The sequence below is a fragment of the Ochotona curzoniae genome, unplaced genomic scaffold (genome assembly GCF_017591425.1).
Source record: "Ochotona curzoniae isolate NIBS_2020 unplaced genomic scaffold, NIBS_Ocur_1.0 scaffold_4683, whole genome shotgun sequence".
NCBI classification, from domain to species: Eukaryota; Metazoa; Chordata; class Mammalia; order Lagomorpha; family Ochotonidae; genus Ochotona; species Ochotona curzoniae.
In genome coordinates, this window is record NW_024467121.1 from 33,183,156 (window position 1) to 33,202,426 (window position 19,271).

A 19,271-nucleotide genomic window follows, 5' to 3' on the forward strand; every position below is an offset into this window, starting at 1 on the left:
CAGGAGCTGCGTGTCAGCTCTCCATGCAGCTGGGCAGGGCCACAGCACAGGCTGCTTCCTGAGCTGACCATTAGCAGAAAGCTGCTAACAGAGCCGGAGACAGGCCAAGAGCCCAGGCACCCCAGCATGGACCCCAAGCTCCTCACGGGGAGTCTTCATAACTGTGTCAAGTGCCAATCTCCCGTGTTCAAATTCTTGAGAAAAATCAGTAAACTCACTCTAGAGAGAAGTAAGCTAGATCCCTACCTACCTCATAAAAGAAAACTACAGACAGACTGAAGATTCAACTGTGAAAGACAAAATTATAAAGTTAGTCAAAGAAATGGGAAAATTTTGGTGGCTCTTTTAAGAACTTCCTAGATAAAATTTAAAAACACACAACAGATAGGACTCAATCACATCAATATTGAAAATTTCTGATGAATAAGTTAGCACTATGGAAAACTAATAAAGAGATTATTGATTAAGAACAGTTGTTTAAAAAGCGCAGAGTCCTTGGGGTTGGTATTGTGCAGGGCTGGCAAAGCTGCCACCTGCAATGCTTGCATCCCATGCAGGCTTGGGTCCTGCACCCATGTGGGAGATCCAGATGGGACTCTGGGCTCCCAGCTTCAGCCTGACCAATCTTGGCAGTTGTTGCCATGTGGGAGTCAGAGAATGGAAGATCTCTCTCCTCTCCCTCTTCCTCTCTCTTTGAAACTTTGCTTTTCAAATAAATAAACAAATCTTTACCAAAAAAAGGGTATATTATTTGAATTTTGGTAGATAAATTATTTGTGGTTATTTTCCTGTCATCTATTTATTTTCCAAATGTCCTATAATTTGGTTATGTTACTCTGACAAGTATTTTGCAATATGGAAAAGAAATATGTTCTTGTAAAATTGTATTGAATAAAATCTAATTCAATACCTAAACATCTTTATTAATCCTTCATCAACAAATTTTCAAAATTTGAGCATATTTTGAAGAACTGGGTTCTGCCTAATTTTAACACTTAGCAAGCATGAATAATCTACTATGAAAGCCTTTTGTTCTTCACCCAAAAAGTGGAGGTAATTTTCACCTCACACAGTTGGGGTGATACAGAAGTACTGTTTAGATGATCATGTTTTGAAATCTTAAAATCCTGCAGGGATGTAAAGATAAATCCACTAAATACCAGAAGGAAACCTGAAACGATGGACAACTCGCCCATCAACACTGGACAGATCTCTTTTCAAACTTCAGACCTCACACCAACAAGCTGGGTGACTTTGGGCAGTCAGTTTGTCTTCCTATGTTTCACTGCTTGGATCAGCAATATGGAGATGATGACCACATATCCCTCACAGTGACTGTGAAGATTGAACCAGAACGTCAGATACAGTGCAGAACTTGTCACGACATAAGGATTCATTCCTCAGATGTATGGAGTATTATAATCCTCTTTGAAACCACTTCTACAGTGGTTTTGACATTATTGCTAATGTCCCCAATTCACACTAAGTTCCAAAGGTAGTAAAAAGAGACTTCCGGCTTTTAAAGTGATGCTTTGTACTATCAGTAAGAGAAGAAGTTTTTTGTTCTAAGACATTATTGAAGTAAGAAACTTTAATAAATGAGCATATTGAAAATGTATGTATAATACATGTTTACCTATGCATATGTATGTATGTACACATACTTATGTATGAACGACAGCAAAGCAAAAGTGAAGTAGGTTGTTTATAATTAAGACTGTATTAAAATCTCAAAGGAAATGATATTTGAGTTGGATCTTAAAGGGTATGGTTTTGTCAATTAATAAAAATATAAAAATAACAACTACATAGGGTACACAGGTGATAAAGACACATTTCATTAAATGGCATAATTCGTGCGAAGAATCCAGGTATACAATGAGAAAGAGTGCCAGTGCTGTGGCTTAGTAAGTTAAGTTACCAACTGTACTGCTGGCCATCTTGTACGGGCACCAGCTTGAGTCTCAGTTTCCCACTTACGCTTTAGATCCCTGTTACTGTGCCTGAAAAAAGCAGCGGAGATGACTGAAGTACTTGAGCCCCAGCATCCACGTGGGAGACCCAGAAGGAGCTGCTGCCTCCTGGCTTTGGACTGGCTGGGCTCGGGTGTTGTGGCCATTTGATAAATAAGCTAGTGGAGGAAGACTTCTCTTCTGCTCTCTCCTTTCTTTCTTTCTGTAACTCTGCCTTTCAAACAAATTAAACTACTCTTTAAAACACATGAAGAAATGTTAGGATCTAATTCTGAAATGCTTCCAGCAATGTCCTACTTACATATTTGGACTTTATGAACAACAGACACACAATTTAGAAACACAACTAACATGCCGTGAGGCTCTGGGGAAGACACTCCCAGTAGTCTCAGCGTGGTATCCCACCATGTGGGAAACACCAAATCTGAGACCTGGTGCCACCTGCCTGTGGAGCAGCAAGGAGGAAGTCGGGACAGTCACAGCTTTGCACAGCAAGAGAAAGAGGTGGGCAACAACAGAGCAGTTTGATAAGGAAAGTTTTGTACATGTACTTCATAAGTAAGGTTGATTCTGCCTCTATAGGATGTTCCAATCTCTCACAGAGACTTTCTCTTCAGAGAAGGCTTAAAGGATTATTTTAAATCAACACACTCTCATTGCATGGAACTGATACTACTGTTGTATTCTTCAATGGAAATTTACACCTTTGTGTGTCTTCTCAGCAGGTTTGCTTTGTAGAAATGCAAAGAAATTCACAGAAAGGGAGCTGATATTAATCCAAAGCACAACTGTCACACCTACAATGTCAGGATACACTTCAATGGCAGATGATAGACTTATGACTGTTTATGAAGAAGTAATAATATGCGGGAAACTAGTGGGGAGAGGGGACTTGGAAAACGGAAATTGCAGCGCCAATGAAACTGTATCGTAAAATTGAAAAAAATTAAAAATCCAAGGCACAGTGAATGTCATAAGAAATTAGCACAATAATTTGCTCAATTGGCCCAGTGCAATTGCTCAATACTTAAATTCTCACCTTGTAAGCACCAGGACCTCATACGAGTGCTGGTTCATGTCCCAGCTGCTGCACTTTCTTTCCAGCTCCCTGCTTGTGGCCTGGGAAAGCCATCAAGGAGGGCCCAAAGCCTTGGGATCCTGCACTCCCAGGTGACACCCAGAAGAAGCTCCAGGTTCCTGTCTTCAAGTCAGCTCAGCTCTGGCCATTGCGGCCTCTTGGGAAGTGAACCAGTGGATGGAAGATCTTTCTGTCTCTCCTTCCTTCCATAAATCTGATCTGCCTCTCCAATAAAAAAATGAATGAACAAATTTTTTAAAGAAGAAAGAACCTAGCACAAAGATGAAACCTTACTATGGACTATGGCTATTCAGAATCAAATACTTCTGTAAGGTTGCTAAGATGGAAAATAATGAGGATGATGATCATGAGATGTATCTGCCAGTCTAAGAAGGGAAAAATCAACACAGATAGAAATGAGGATTTGGTGAATCTCTGTAAAGAGTGCTAGGGATTACATGAGCTCATGTAATCCCTATGTTCGTGCAATCCCAACGTTAATGAATGGGTTTCAAAACTTAATTCAAAGAAATTACTTAGTTAATGACTGTTTGGTTCCTGTTAAAAAATTCTGTGTGAGGGAACACAGAGAAGTAAAGAAAAAATATATAAAAAACAAGTTTGTTTGTTTTTTAAACAAAAAGAGACTCACTTATTTGAAAAGCAGAGTTAGAGAGAGGAAAGAAGAGATACAAAGAGAGGTCTTCTTTCTGCTGGTTAACTCCCCAAATAGCTACAACAGCTGGGGCTAGGCCAGGCTGAAGCCAGGAGCTTCTCCCATGTCTTCCTTGTGAGTGCAGGGGTCAAGGCACTTGGGCAATCCTCCAGTGCTTTCCCAGGCACATTAACAGACAGCCGGATTGGAGATGGAGCAACTGGGATTTGAACTGGTACTCATATGGGATGCCAGGACTGCAATTAGTGTCTTAACACACCACACCACAACCCTAGCCCCAAAGTAAAGTTTAATTGAAATGAATATCTACTGGAAGTTGAGCTTCATAAAGTTAAAAAGCAATAAATAGCAAAGAGGTAGTCAAACTTAGCTGCAACTTCAATGGCAAGCTACACACAAAGAGGACTTAGACTTTGGGTTTCTATATTTGTAGTAACAAGGCAGATTCTAAGGGAACATAAGAATTTTAATGCCAAACATGTCACAAGAGGCCAGAGGTCAGATTTCTAACTGGAATTTGAGTCTAAAGTAAGCAATACATTTAATCAACTGAGGCCGTAATCTGAAACATTAACCTCAATAGACCAGTCTTCCAAGCCAATGCTGTCTAATCATGTTAATCACAACATAATAACCTCCAGAAGGACAAAATCAAAGTTACTCAAGCTGGCAAGAAAACCTAAAAATCAACAACTATTCCAATTATTTTAACAGAAGTCAATTCTGAATAAATTGATCTCCATCGACCACAGCTGATAATGTCAGTAAAGAGCAGTGTAAACTCTGTACTTATGTCAAAAACATGTCTTAAAACTATGTCATAACTTTTATTTAGAATAATTATGGCCCTCAAATGCAATGCTATAATTACCAAAATTAGATGTGAATAATTTGCTTGGATGTAACTCACTTTTTTATTGGATAATAAAATATAGATGAGAGGCAAGGTGTTTCATTTAGTGGTTAGGACTAGACTTGAAAGTTAGGCAATATCAGGATAATTTGTTCTACTTAATTTTGTTACAAAGATAAGGAAATCATTCGCAATCCCAAAGAGTACAATTAATTACAAGTCTCTCAGGCTTAAATGCTTTGAAAAGCTGCAAGTTCTTTTTGCAATCCCAGAACAACTCTTAGGATCTTAACGCTCCTGTGTTTGAAGAGGACATTGCATTGATTCTGATGTCTAGCATGACAGACAAACAAGAAACAGGTTTAAATGACTTGTAGCTCTGACTTTGAACTTTAGAAAATATCCAGTATGATCAGGCAAATGTCCTTTTCTTTCTGTAACAAAAATCACAACTTCTTGAGCTAGATTATGGTAGAGGTAGCAAATTTTTAAATCTTGGAAACAAAACACTCCAGGACTATATATACAAAACAGTTCAATAATACTGAGTCTTTTTAATTCCGAATTTTGACGTGGTGAGGACGTATCTCCAAGAGCTATAATCCCAGTTGGCACTGACACCTGGGTAGGAAAAAAGGGGAACAGGAGAGGATCCAATGGGAGTGAGCACAGGAGGATAAAATAACCCCCTCGCTCACTGGGAAGCACAAGCGGCCAACTTGAGGACAACTGAAACCGGATTGGGTTTCACACATTCCTATTTTGAATGACTCATGGCCCAGTCTCGTAGTGCTAGAGCATCATGTGCCCTGTGAATGCTCAAAATTTAGCAACTAAAGCTCACTTCCAGGACAAAGCCCTACATTGTACAGAAATGCTAGGGCTAAGGTATCAATCACCACTGGAGTCAGTTAGAAAATGGGAAAAGTAGGGGGAAGCTCATACATTATGATGTCATATCTTAGGCACTTAGAAAAAAAAACAGCATAGGGATGAATTTTTTTTAACCCAAATATAGAAAAACCATTCAGAACTACTTTCTCTTAGTACAAATTCAGAACACCTGATTTCACACCAAAATGGCCCATGGACAAGGACTGGGATTAAAAGAACAGAATAATACCCTTACAATGAAGTTATGCCATGGAAGGTTCTCCCACAAAACAGAGAAAGATTATAGTCCAATATTGCAAAACACAGAAATCAAAAAAAATCATAGAATTCTGCTATAGCAGAATTAGAAAAAACCCAAAGCATAGAAAACATTTGAAGAAAATCACTTTGGAAATGAAGTCTAAACTAGAAAGTATACAGTTAAGCACAGCCAATAATGTAATAAATGAAAGCTGCAGAGAAGGAAACAATTAAAAAAAAAAGATTAAAAATCTCAATGGAAAATTTCAACATACTAGAGAGTTCCCGCCCCAATAAAAGCTAAACAAGATATTTTCATACAATGGTTTTCAAAACATTCATGAGAAATGAACATTGTTGTTTTGAAAAGTATTTATCTATTGAAGGAAAAAGCAACACATGCATACACACAAGGAGAGGGAGACAAGGGAGAAAGGGGAGAAGAAGGGAGGAAGGGAAGGAGGGAGGGAGGGAGGAAGAGGGGAGATCTTCCCCCTACTAGTTTATTCTCCAAGTGGCTACAAGAGCCACGTCCAGGCCAAGCCCAAGCCAGGACCCAGTGGCCCACATTCTTGAGCCATTTTCTGGTGCCTGCCAAGTACTCTCAGGAAGCTGGATTGGAAGTAGACCAGCTGGGACTCAAACTGGCACTCCAACACGGGCTGCTGGTGTCACAGGTGGCAGTTTAGCCTCATGTGCGACAATGTTAGCCCCAAATATTTTTAATTCCATTTTTATACAAGCTTTTTAAAGTGCCCTCATATACTATGTAAAAACTTACTTTATATGTGATATACATGTATATGTAATTTCTTGTATATTGAATAAAATAACTGAATAATTATATGCTATCCTAAAATTTTATCAGTCATGAAACCCTAAAGAAGCATGGATCTTACTATGTCACATAACAGATAAAAATAGTTAAAGAAAATCCAACAGCCATAAATTTAAGTGTAAAACATCTGTATGAATTCATGAGGCATTTTTATCTCTTAAAAGCAGTTTATTTCCTAATTTTGTCCACTCAAAGAAAGACCAACCTAGCAATAATGAACACACAGAATGGCTATACAGTGCTACTGAAATGGAATTTCAAATTTCAAACAAACACAAAGCAGAGCCTATGGAGAAACGGGTAACTCCAATTCCAAGGCAAGACATGTACAAAATCAGCCTGCGAAACATTGTCATATGAAAAATGAGGAAGGAACTTCAGGGGCCAAGATTTAGAGGCTATATCAGCAGTGGATATGCCAGCTATGATCTGAAATACAGCAACTCCATCTCATTGTATGAATCCCAATTACACTTTTAAAAAACTAATTGGTTATCAATAGAGTATGCTGTTTTGAAAGCTAGTAAACAAAGAAAATGAAATACTTACTCCACTCTTCCTATGTGAACCATACAACAGGGTAACCAAATGGTAGATGATGACCTTATAAAATTTTTCAGTTTAAAAAAATGATAAAATAGTTACCATTTTGCATCTTTCATGAATGACTTGGCCTAGCATCAAAGGCTACAATAAAAGAGTCAACAGCATGTAACTCCTGATAGCATACTATCAGCTATGAAATAATCTGACTGACAATCAGTCTTAAACCTTTCTAAACAGTTGTCAATTTCCATGGAATGGAAAGGACTTATTAATAGGTTAAATTCAACTGCAGGGTTGTGATTGGCAAAAGCCAAACTATGAGAAATCATCAGGACAAATGACTCCATTCTTTAACAAATAATTCCCAAAGAAAAGCATCATCAAACAAAAACAAAAACGAGAGAGAAAATGCTAGGTTAGAACAAAAACAAGCAGAAGCAAGTTATCACAGAGATGTACATTAGAGTGTTAAGGATATACTAGGCTAAGGTTCATCATGATGAACTATGCAGCCTTTATATCTTTGAGCAGTCAAAGCACAGAATGAAATTTTACAGAAGCATCTTGACAACAGCTCTACTACAGTCTTCAGAAAACTAAGGTATTTCAAAGCTAAGGCAACACATGGATGTCACTATGTTCGGATTTAACTGTAACCAAACAAGTTTGAATCAAAACTAACGTAAGGCTTGAAAACTAATTACCTATGAGGTGTGCAAAACAAAAACACGCCACTTTAGAGCAGACCACGTGACTTTCTAGCATGACCCACTGCTGCTTCCTTCCTTGGACAAGGTAACAAGCAAGGGAATTAACATTCACCAAGGAGCAAAGCACTAGTTAGGCAATTCTCTAGACAGTTCCTGCGTGGAGCTGACTTGCTGGTAGGAAAATAATTATAAATGTGATTAATGTTATGAAAATGTATAGGATTCTCTCAAGTAAGCCACTGTAAGGAAAAGGAATACAGAATCACTCTCAGATGAGATGAGGCAGACGAAACAATGGGAATCACTCTGAAACAATGAACCTTTGATTCCCTGCCTCCTTCGACCTCCTCCCTTTCCCATCTCCCACCTTCTTTGGCCTCTTCCTTCTCACTCTCCCTCCTTTCTTCTGTTCCTTCCCCTCCCCCCCATTTTCATATGAATCTGATGAAACCAAGATTATTTTGAAGGTAGATACATTTTATTTGTATTTGGAAGACAGAGTTTGTAACATGGAGAAATACGCCTCGGTGACATTTAAGCCTGCACTAATGCAGAGAAGGAAAAAAAGGGCGGCTCGTCAACGATCTTCAACACCAGATGAGTAGGGAAATGCAGTCATGTTAACTATCTGTGCCTTTTATCACAGTGTAAAATACACGTACATGTATACACACAATGTCAGGGTATTCCAAGAGAAATTTAAGCCATTACTGCATAAATTCATTCTCTTCAACTCACATCAACACTCACTCACACTGGCAGGTTCTGAGGCTTCCTGGAGAATGTACCTAAGGCTTCTAAGAAGAACACAACATTTTAGAAGAACTGAAAAGTTCAGTAAAGCCTACATGAATTTATTTTATCCAAGGTACTATATCTTGCTCCCCCAAAAAACTGTGTAAACAATTTTGATACATTAAAACTTTTTTTTATAAAGTTTCACCTATGAGAAGATACTTAATGCTTCTTATTCTTTGTAATTTTATGAAAACTAAGATATTGTTTCAGTATAAGCTGTATGGATTTAGCTACTATGCCCCAAATTATTTGCTTATTTAGAAACATAATAATCATGGTAATGTATTACTTATTCTTATTTTCCACACAGCGTTATTCTATTGCTTATTTTTCTCTACCCATGGAACCTAAGAATTGTTACTTAGCCAACTTATAAAAACCACAAAAAGAAAGGATACAGTTAGACCAGCATATTGTCCATCCTCCTTTCAATTTCATGTTTCTTTGTTCTTAAGTAAAGTTTATAATCTTCACCAGAAAACAAAAGACAGAACATAGTGAACTAAAATTTGCTACTTGTTTATGAAAGCCAAAATCAAAGGCACTTATGTAAAGAGCTTTTATAACCAATCTGTCATCCATTTTATACATAACATCTAAAAATGTAGAGAGCAATATGCAAATAATGTGTATCTAAAGAAAATTTATCTAAATTAATGAAAAAAATCATCCAAGCATTTTTTAAAAGCTACACTATTTTTATTTTTTTTCTTTTAAAAATACACAGAGTGGCCACCTTTGTGGTGCAGCTGGTTAGTCTGCCTCCTGGGATGCTGACCTCTCTCAGCAGTGTTGGTCTAAGCCCTCTCTACTCCCATTCTGGCCCAGACCCCTGCTATGTGCGCTTGGGAAAAAGTGGGTGATGGCCCTTGTGCTTCAGTTCCTTCACTCACATGGTAGTTCCTAACTTCCGCCTTCAGGTTCACCCTGCCTCCACCACTGCAGTCATAGAGAGAGTGAGCTTGCAGACAGTACACCCCTCCCTTTCCCTCTGTCATTCTGCCTTTCAAAACATCTTCAAAACATAAATAAATAAAACTATACAGGGAAGAGTAGTGAAGACTGTAACACTGACGTTCTCAGAGTGCCCACAATTAAGCTGCAACCCTACACTGGCAGGTAGTGGTAACACTTCCAGCTGAATCCATGCCACCCATGCACGAGTTGCTGGTTCTTATCTCTGGCCTGGTCCTAGCCACATTTGGGAAATGACCTACAGATAGAAACACTCTCTCTAGTAAACAAACAAATAGAACAAATAATTTTAAAATACCCAGAGAAATGTGGGTATATACCAAAACAAAACCGATGTTTCTAACTGAATAATTCCTTGTAATTAGTATGCAGCATGTAAAAAGAGGATTCATCAGACAACATGAGTTTTTTTTTCCATTCTGAATCTTTGTCTATGAAAATAAATAGCATTAAAAACTAGGGGGAAATATAAATTTCTTTCTTTGAGGAAAGTTGAAAATTGAATGTTCTTTTAATATTACTACTAAGACATAGAATAAATAAAATTTTTTCTTCAGAGGGTTATAAACTAGTAAATTGTGTTTCCTACATGTCTGATACTCATCCTACATTAAAATAAGTAACGAGGAACTGGCAGTGTGGCCATGTCAATTAGGATACCGCCTGTAACACAGCATCTCACACTGGAGCACAGGTTCCAGTCCTGGCATGTTGCTTCCAACCCAGCTTCCTGGTAATGAGCATGGAAAGACAGCAGATGACAGCCCAAGCAGGTGGTCCCTGACACACACTCATAGCCAACCTAGACAGAATTCTAGCTTCCTGGCATCAGAGTGGCGCAGCACTGGCTACTGCAGCCATCTGGGGGGTGACCAGTTTGACAGGAGATCTCCCTCTGTCTCTCTGTCTTTTAAATAAATAAACCCACAAAAAAGTAATGAACAATAAATTGCTCAGTTTCACTATAAAAATAGTGATTCATTACTTTAAAAGAGACTTACGGTTTGCAAGTGTTTAAAATTCTTTTTAGCTAATAAACTATCATAAATAGTATGTATTGATATTTTACTTTTCTCATATCTTAAAAAATCTAAATACAAGTTATTTGGGTATGCTACCGTATTTGTTGAACAACACCATGACACAAAGTGACTTTTGTTCTTTTTAATACATTAGCAGGAAAAAAAATAAGTATTTTGGAGAGCCTTACAGGGTATTTTACAGAGATATTTTTGCTTACATTTACTTACTTTGCAATACGGTCAATGTTGGCAATTTGCTTCTGGTTTCTTATTATCTCAATGGCTGCCCAAAGATGCTGGATAGCTTTTGTATCCGCCTGTCGTCTTTTTGTTAAACGTGCCATGACCTGTTTACTTCTTTAGCTGTAGTGATATACAAACACATGAGGAAAAAAAAACATGGATTAAAAATGAATCATCAATAATGAACTTTTTAGTGTCTCTTGACCATTAACTGTACCAACACACAGGATGTCATACTGTCAACTTTTTATTTGTATTTATATCACCAACTATTTCATAAAAACTATCATTTTTTCATTATTTTAAAATGATACTCTTAACAAGCAAAAAGTCTAAACAGGACTTCCCAAGATAACCAGCATATATAGGTATGTTTTAAGTTTTATTCTAAATCACAATGCAAGGTAAGCTTCGATTTAAAAAAAAAATGTGTAATTTTATCAATACAAAATAGAGTGTATAAGTATTATTATGTACTGTGGAATACTGTGGTATAAGAAATCAAATGACTGATAGATATAAGTAAGTAGACAAATGGATGAAAACATTTCAAAAATAAAAATAAGATGTTATAAGCAGCTACTTCTCAGGTGAGATGGGAAAAGGCCTTGGAAGATTAGAAACAAATGCTTGAATTAGGTGTTAGTTTCAAGGCATTTATTACATTATTTGGCAATAACATCTGGGTTTTTTGCAAATTTCGATATTCCAGGTGAACTCGAGAAAGTGGCCACAACATCCTTAGCTGTCTCCTAGAGATGCTGTCACAGAAGAGGCCACTCTGTTCAGCATGGACTCTGCCGGTTAGGAGTGCTCTAGGCCTATCAAACCCTCACCACGGACTTTGTCTTAAATCATGGATTGTAACTGGGGCACCTCTGAAACATACCATCTCTTTTTTCTTTTTTTAAAAGATTTATTTATTTTTATTTAAAAGGCAGATTTACAGAGTGAAGGAGAGACAGAGAGAGAAAGAAAGGAAAGGATAAAAAAAAAATAACAATTCCAGTATTTACATTTTAAACAGGGCTTTAGCAGACCCTAAGTTGGGGAATGAACCAGTAGACAGAAGATTTTTCTGTCTCGCTGTTTCTGTTCTTGCTTTCTCTCTTTAACTCTGCCTTTCAAATAAATATTAGATCTTCTTTTTAAAAAGAAAGAGGACTTAAGGAAAATCAATGGTTCCATATAAGCTTAGACAAATAATTAAATGACTAAAAAAACTCGTAACTTATGAATATTTTTGTTTTAGAAAGTAATCCCTTTAACATGTGCAGAAACTTCTCAGGAGTACCAAGTTTCAAAATTAGAAATGCCTAAAAAAAAAAAAAGAAAATTGTTGGTAATATATAAAATGTTAAGGAGACATCTAATAGTGGACTGCGTTCATACAACTCAGATGTGATACTAGACTGTTCAACTACTCAGATAAAAAAACAAACTTCAATTATGATTACATACTTTCTAAAAAATATTTGTTCACTACGTATAAGGCACTGTGCTCAAATTAAAAAAATGTATCAACGGCGATCCTTGCCGGTAAACAGCCTATAGAACTGGCAGAAGTTTGAAACATACATGAAGCAGCACTAACTGTAGGGCCGCATAGGACAGAGGGTCTGGAATATGTGCTGTACCACACAAGGGCACACTAGGCAAAATCTGGCAAGGACGGAACTCTGCAAAATTGAGAATATGTAGAAAAATATAAAGATTTACTTCTTTTTTTTTTTTCTCAATTTCTGCCAGCTGAAACGCCAGAATCCCAAATACAAGGGGAACCCAGGCTGCTTGACTTCCAGTTCAGCTCTCTGTTACCGCAACTGGGAAGGCAAAAGAAGAGGGCTCCAGTGACTAGGCCCATGACACCCATGAGACCTTGACAGAGCTTCAAGCTCCTGGCATTGGACTCACCCAGCCCTGACTGTTGGTGCTGTTTGTAGGTTAAAACAGCAGATGGAAGATTTCTCTTCCCGTGGCTCTCTCTGCCTTTCAAGTTAAAAAACAGCAACAATAACAAAAAAACCAGAACAGGTAACTTGCTTAAAGTAAGATAAATACAACTAATAGATGTCATGAGATATTATATGAAAATCATTGCACAATGAAGGGAAAGTAGAATGATATTATTACAATTTTATTTTTCAAGTTTTAAATTTTCCTAAGTTTTAAATTTGCAAAACAAATTGTGCAGTGGTAAGAAAAAGAGTTACTATATACCCATCACTCCTATTATTAGCATCACTTATTAGTATACTTGTATACTTGTCACAACGAAAGAAATTTCATGTGTAGCACCATAGTAATTAAATTAACATATAGACCATGAACTCTAGAGCAAGCACTAATACAAATATGTATAGGTAACATACAGATCAATTTGTTATTTATTTTAAATACATAGAATCTGTGCAATTAATAACTTATTCAAAACTAGAAAAAACGTGTAATACCTAAGGTGACATTTTAAAAATAATATTTTAACAGGTATTACAATCAGGAGAATATACTGGGGAGTAAGCAGCAGAAAGTTTTCCAATGATATCATATATTTTTAGAAAAGATTACAGACAAGATTAAAGAATAGGGGCAGGTATTTGGCACAGCACATCCTTAAATCAGGGAGCTGGGCTCTGGTCCCAGTTCTGCTCCCAGTGGTGGCTTCCTGCTGATGTGTATCCTGGCAGGCAGCTCAAGTACTCCCTGCCACTCACGTGGGAAACTCGTATTTCTACCCTCCTAGTTTTAGCTGGACCTAGCTGTGACTGCTGCAGGCATTTAGGAAGTGAACAAGCTTCCTTTCCCTCTGTGTCTTCTCTTCCCAATAAAATGAAAAAAAAAAAAAGTTTTCTTTTAAAGATTGAAGCAATGCTACACCTCAAAAAAAGAGGCATTAAGTCAAAATCAGATTTCTGAGGCTATGGCTTCTGTCAGTGAAATCACAGAACATAGATAAACCTTACAATAAAGATAAATTGTGAAATGGATGACCACTGGTTATAGGAGCCCCAGTGGAAAAAGAATGACTAATAAATACAAAGAAGGTTGTGATATATTATAGAAGTACCAAAACAATATGATCTATTTATAAAGTATAACCAAAGCCTTCTTTCTTATTAACCCAAAAACCTTTCACTCATTGTACATTTTATGCATATTTGCTATATGCCAAGGACTCCTCTACCCTAGGAATACAGCAATTTTTAAAATAGACAAAACTGCCTTTCAGCTAGCAAATATGATTAAGAATGTGACTAGATAAAAGGAAACAATAACAATTTTAGTGTTCATCAGTTAAGTCTCAGTAAACAGGTTTCTTAGATCCTTTATACAAATAGTTGGGTCTTTTAAGGCCCTCAATGAAATGATCACAAAAAAAAACTCTTCAGTCTGTTCTTATCAGAACCTGTATTATTATTAAACTACATTTCTCACAATTCTCAAATATTACTCAAGTCTTCACATTTTTATCCCATTGTCTAAGCAGTTAAATCATTTCAGAGAGAACTGCTTAAGCCATGAATTGGAAATATAGTTTTGTATTTCCTGCAAAACTGAGCAGGAAATAGAGTTTGCATCTATTCCTATCTCCCATACAGGTACAGCCTACTTACTCTATTATCTCTTGCCAGAGCAGAAGATATTTTTATAAACAATAATAATGTGCCATTTTGAGCAAAGCCCACAGTTTACTGCTGCTGTTGTATACTCTATGGGTTTTGAGATACACCTAATGAATGGCAAGTAAATACAGAATGCTGCAGCACACAGGGTAACTTCACTGCATGCAGAACCACCTGTGCTCAGCCCACTCATCCTCCCTCACGAAACCCCTGACAAGCTCTAATCTTCTGTCTTCACAGTTAAAACTTCTCCAGAATGTCATATAGCTGTAAATGACATAGTATATAACCTTCTGGGTTTGGTTTCTTTCATTTAGCACACACTTAACATCCCTCTAAATCACTTCATAGGGTAATAGCTCACTGTTTTGGTAGTAGATAATATTCCATTGGGGGGTAGACATGAAGTCACTGCTTGGAGTCCTAGAATCCCATATGGGATGAGTGGTTCAAGTCACAAACTTCTGATGCAGCTTCCTGATAATATACATTCTGAGAGGCAAAATACCATGGCTCAGGTATCAGCCCCTGCCACCTGCATGGGAGACCAGATTGGGCTCTTGTCTTTGGTCTAGTCCACTCCTAGTTATTGTTGGAATTTGAGTAGTTAAGTAGATGGAAGATCTCGTTCCATCTATCTCAGTCTTTTAAATAAGATGGAAACAAAACTGGTTTTAAAATACCACTTGATTGAACCCAGTGTGATGATGGTTCAACAGCTAAATTCTCACCTTCTAAGGCCAGCTGCACCACTTCCCATCCAGCTCCCTGCTTGTGCCCTGGCAAAGCAGTTGAGGATGGCTCAAAGCCTTGGGTCCCTACACCAGTGTGGGAGACCTGAAAGAAGCTCCTGGCTCCTGGCCTTGGACCAACTTAGCTCCAGCCACTGCAGCCACTTAAGAAGTAAACCAGCAGATGGAAGATCTTTCTCTCTGACTCTTCTCTCTGTAAACCTCATCTGCCTTTCCAATAAAAATAAATAAATCTTTAAAAAAAACATAGAAATGAAACTGCTAAACTATGAAACTACCCCTTTACCAGGTTTTCCCAACATCACAAATTAAACATGCCAGATGTTACTCATTCGTTTCCTGAAACTTCTCCTTGTTGTGCGTTAACAATTGGTATGATATATATTTTTCAAGTCCTTGAATTTTAGGATATGGGCAGAAGGAACCCAGAAGAGAGAGTTGGCTTGTTACTGGGCATATGCAAAAGGTAAGCCTAGCAGCAGAATCAAATCCCTTTCACAAGTTTGAGATCCACTGAACACGAACTCCAGAAATAAAGTCCGTATTGTGGTGCTGGCTCAATTCCATGCCTCTCAAAATTTGCTTCATCCGTGTTTCTGTACAGCAGCCTCCTCCTATGTGATCCACAAAAACCTTCTTCACACACTTGAGTTGGGATTCAGATTTAAAGATGAGCCTAACTCTTCACTTGACCACCTTATCAGAAAAAAAAGTCTCTGCAAAAGACTAGTCAGCATGTTGATCTTCTGATATGCACGGGCAGATGGACTCAGCTTTGAAAGCTCTCAACTGTCAAAGTGCACATACCAACGAGCAACGAAGGAACGTTCTTGCTGCTCCACACATCCTTGCCAACATTTGATGTTGTCTCTGTATTTTGGACTTTAGCTATTCTAACAGGCTTGTAATGGTATCTCACTGAGGATTTAATTCCAAATTTCTTAATGACATGATGTTAAGCATAATTTCAAACAGAAAAATGGGCTGGCACTGTGGTGCTGCAAGCTGAGCTGACACCTGCAAGCCTAGCATCCTATATCACAGCACTCAGCTACCAATCCAGGTTCAAGTTCCAGCTGCTCAGCTTCTAATGCAGCTCCAGGATACAGCGCTTGTAGGCAGCACAGGATTGCTCAAATACTTGTGCCCATTAGGAAACAAAGCTCACACATGGGACACCTGAATGGACCTCTGGATTTCTGGCTTCAATCTGGACCAGTGCCTGTAATTGTGGCCGGGGGTGGGGTGGGGCGGGCAAGTATTTGGAAGATGTGTGTGTGAGAGAGAGAGAGAGAAAGACACATTCACGAATGACTCATATATGCCTAATACTGAAGGTCTGAAGGTAATGTTATATAATGTTTGTAGTCAGTCCATGATAGAATTGCAACCTCTTACAGCAGATCAAGCATGGAATTTTCCACTTCTGCATCACGTCAGCACACAAAAAAGCTTAGAATTCTGTAACATTTCCATATGCTCAACCTTCCAAAGAAAAGGAAAAAAAGCTAGCCCCAACAAGGGAAAAAGCATTTTCCCACCATGGAAAAAGCATGTGCAAAACAGACCAAACTGAGAAAGAACGTAGCAGACCATAGTATATCTGGCACAGAAGACAGTGGTTGGAACATAGTAATGAGGAGTGCCGGGGTCACAGGAGGATCCAATTGGGCAGGACCTAAAGTTCATCATAAGCAGTCTAAAACTCAACGTTAAGTTCATCAGACAGCAACTAGAGTGGTTGTAAATTGGAGTAGAGTGAAAGAGGTAATTGGGAATTGAGTAAAAAGCCATATAATACATCATGAATAGCTGGTAGTCCCTTAAATTCCAGATGCCTGCTCTCAGGCTTTGGCAAGAGACCAAATATTCCAAACAATACCTGTATGGAGAAATTAAATGATTCCTGAGAAAGGACTTTTAGAGACTGACATTTGAACAGACTCAAATTAAAAGCCATTTTGCCACCTGATGTTCCTACAGTGAAGCCCAAATACAGGGTGTCTAGCCTGCATTTTATTGTCCTATCCGAAAGTATAGGCAGGCTCCCAAGAAGGGTAGCCAGGTATCTGAGAGTAACTATGCAACAGCAGAAAGGAGTGCACTGTGACAAAGCACATTAAGCTGCTGCTAGCATCCCAAGTACAGTGCCAGTTCAAGTCAGACTGCTCTGCTTCTGGTCCAACTTCCTACTGGTGTGACTAGAAAAGCAGCAGTACATGGCCTAAATATTGGGGTTTCTTCCAACCACCTTAGGTGACAACTATGGAGTTTCTTGCTCCTGCTTTGGTCTGGTCAGACTGGCCTAGGCTGGTTGCTGTGGTAATTTGGGGAATGAACCAGCAATGGAAGAACTCGCTTTCTCCCTCTCTCCCTCTGCCCACTCTCCATCCCTCCTTCTCACTGCTCCCTCTCTGTCATTGTAATTTTTCAAACAGATCTTTTAAAAACAAGTTAAAAAGTCAGAGAAACAGGCTACATCAAGAGGAGAAAAAAAAAGGCCATGGAAGGAGGAAAAGGGAAGAATCAGAAAATGCAGAAATGGTAAACATTAAAGAACAAAATAGAATAAGAAGTGGAACTGTATTTATAAGTAATAAACATAACACTATAAACAGGATCATTCAAGAAATTCTAAAATGTGATAAAGAATAAACTCAATTAAAAGATTAAAGTTGGGCCTGGCACGGTAGCCTAGTGGCTGAAGTCTTCACCTTGTGTGCACCAAGATCCCATATGGGCACCGGTTCATATCCCTGCAGCCCCACTGCCTATCCAGCTCCCTGCTGTGGCCTGGCAAAGCTGTTGAGCATGGCCCAAGTCCTTGGAAACCTGTACCCACTTGGGAGACCCGGAGGAGGCTCCAGGCTTGGGCTGGGCTCAACATTGCCTGTTGTGGTCACTTGGGGAGTAAATCATCGGATGGAAGATGTCCTCCTCTTTGCATATTCGACTTTCCAATAAAAAATACATAAATCTTAAAAAAAAGGATTAAAGTTGTGGCAATCTCCCACAAAGAAGACAAAGAGAGAAGACATACATAATGGGATGTAAAGAAATAATAATAATTTTAAAAAAACACTTTAGGTGATGTACTATCTGAATGAGTGAAAAAGAAAACAGAAAACAGGGAGGGGAAGGAAAGAAATTAATTCAAGAAAAGTATCTAGCTTTGAAAAGCAGCTTTAAAAGGGAAGGGTCCACCAAATTCCCAGTGTTGGAATGGAAGAGAGGTGCTCAGGTGCTCTCACCACCATGGGAGGCACAGGTACCACCCACAGTGCCAATCCCAGCTGTTCCACTTCTGACCCAGCTCCCTGCTAACAGCCCAGAGAAACAGCAGAAGATGGTCCAAGTGCCGGGGAGGGGTAGTGGGAGGGACTCTCCCACTACTGCCCATGCTGCAGCCATCCCCATCCGGCTACTGAACCAAATGATGAAAGATCAATATCCTCTCTCTCTCCTTGTCTCATTCTCCCTCCCTCTCTTTCTCTCTCTATAACTGGCACTCAAATAAATAAATACATAAATCTTTCTAAAATAAAAGTGGTGAAACCTGAAGGAAAGAGGTCAAAAATCAAAGAGATTTCAGTTTTTTCAGCAGCAACATGGCACCTGGAAAACAATGACAGAACATCTTCAAGTTGTGAAGACCAAAAAATGGTAGTTTTTTTTTAAGGTTTATTTATTTAGAGGTCAGAGTTACAAGAAAGAGACACAGTTACAGAAAACAGACACAGAGAAAAAGATGGAGATTTTTTCCTGCACTGGTTCACTCCCCAAATGGCCCCAACAGCTAGGGTTGGTCCAGGCTGAAAGCAGGAGTTCCAGGAGCTTCATCTGGGTCTCCCACATGGGCGCAGGCATTCACCACGTGGGCCGTTGCCTGCGGTTTCCCCAGGCCTGTTAGCAGGGAGCTGCATGAGACACAGGAGGTCTGTTTTCCAGCTAGCAGCTCTGAGGGATGCAGTAATCCACAGCCCCACGGCACCAGCCCTGGGGGACCAACTCTCTTCAACCTAAATTTCAAATCCACCTCAGCTATCAACT

The 19,271-nt window shown here is 38.7% G+C and overlaps 1 protein-coding gene across 8 annotated transcripts in view; it reads right to left on the reverse strand.

Moving 5' to 3' along the window:
- ZMYND11 (zinc finger MYND-type containing 11) overlaps positions 1-19,271 on the reverse strand; it is a 108,803-nt gene that overhangs the window by 62,699 nt on the left and 26,833 nt on the right. For 6 of the 8 annotated variants that reach the window (XM_040968152.1, XM_040968153.1, XM_040968157.1 and 3 more), the window contains exon 2: positions 10,832-10,966. In XM_040968152.1, coding sequence (XP_040824086.1) covers positions 10,832-10,947 — 116 coding nt within the window. In that variant the 5' untranslated portion in view covers positions 10,948-10,966. Of the gene's footprint in view, positions 1-10,831; positions 10,967-15,823; positions 15,836-19,199; positions 19,211-19,271 lie in introns of those variants that run through there. The other 2 variants (XM_040968160.1, XM_040968155.1) reach the window with 1 other exon arrangement.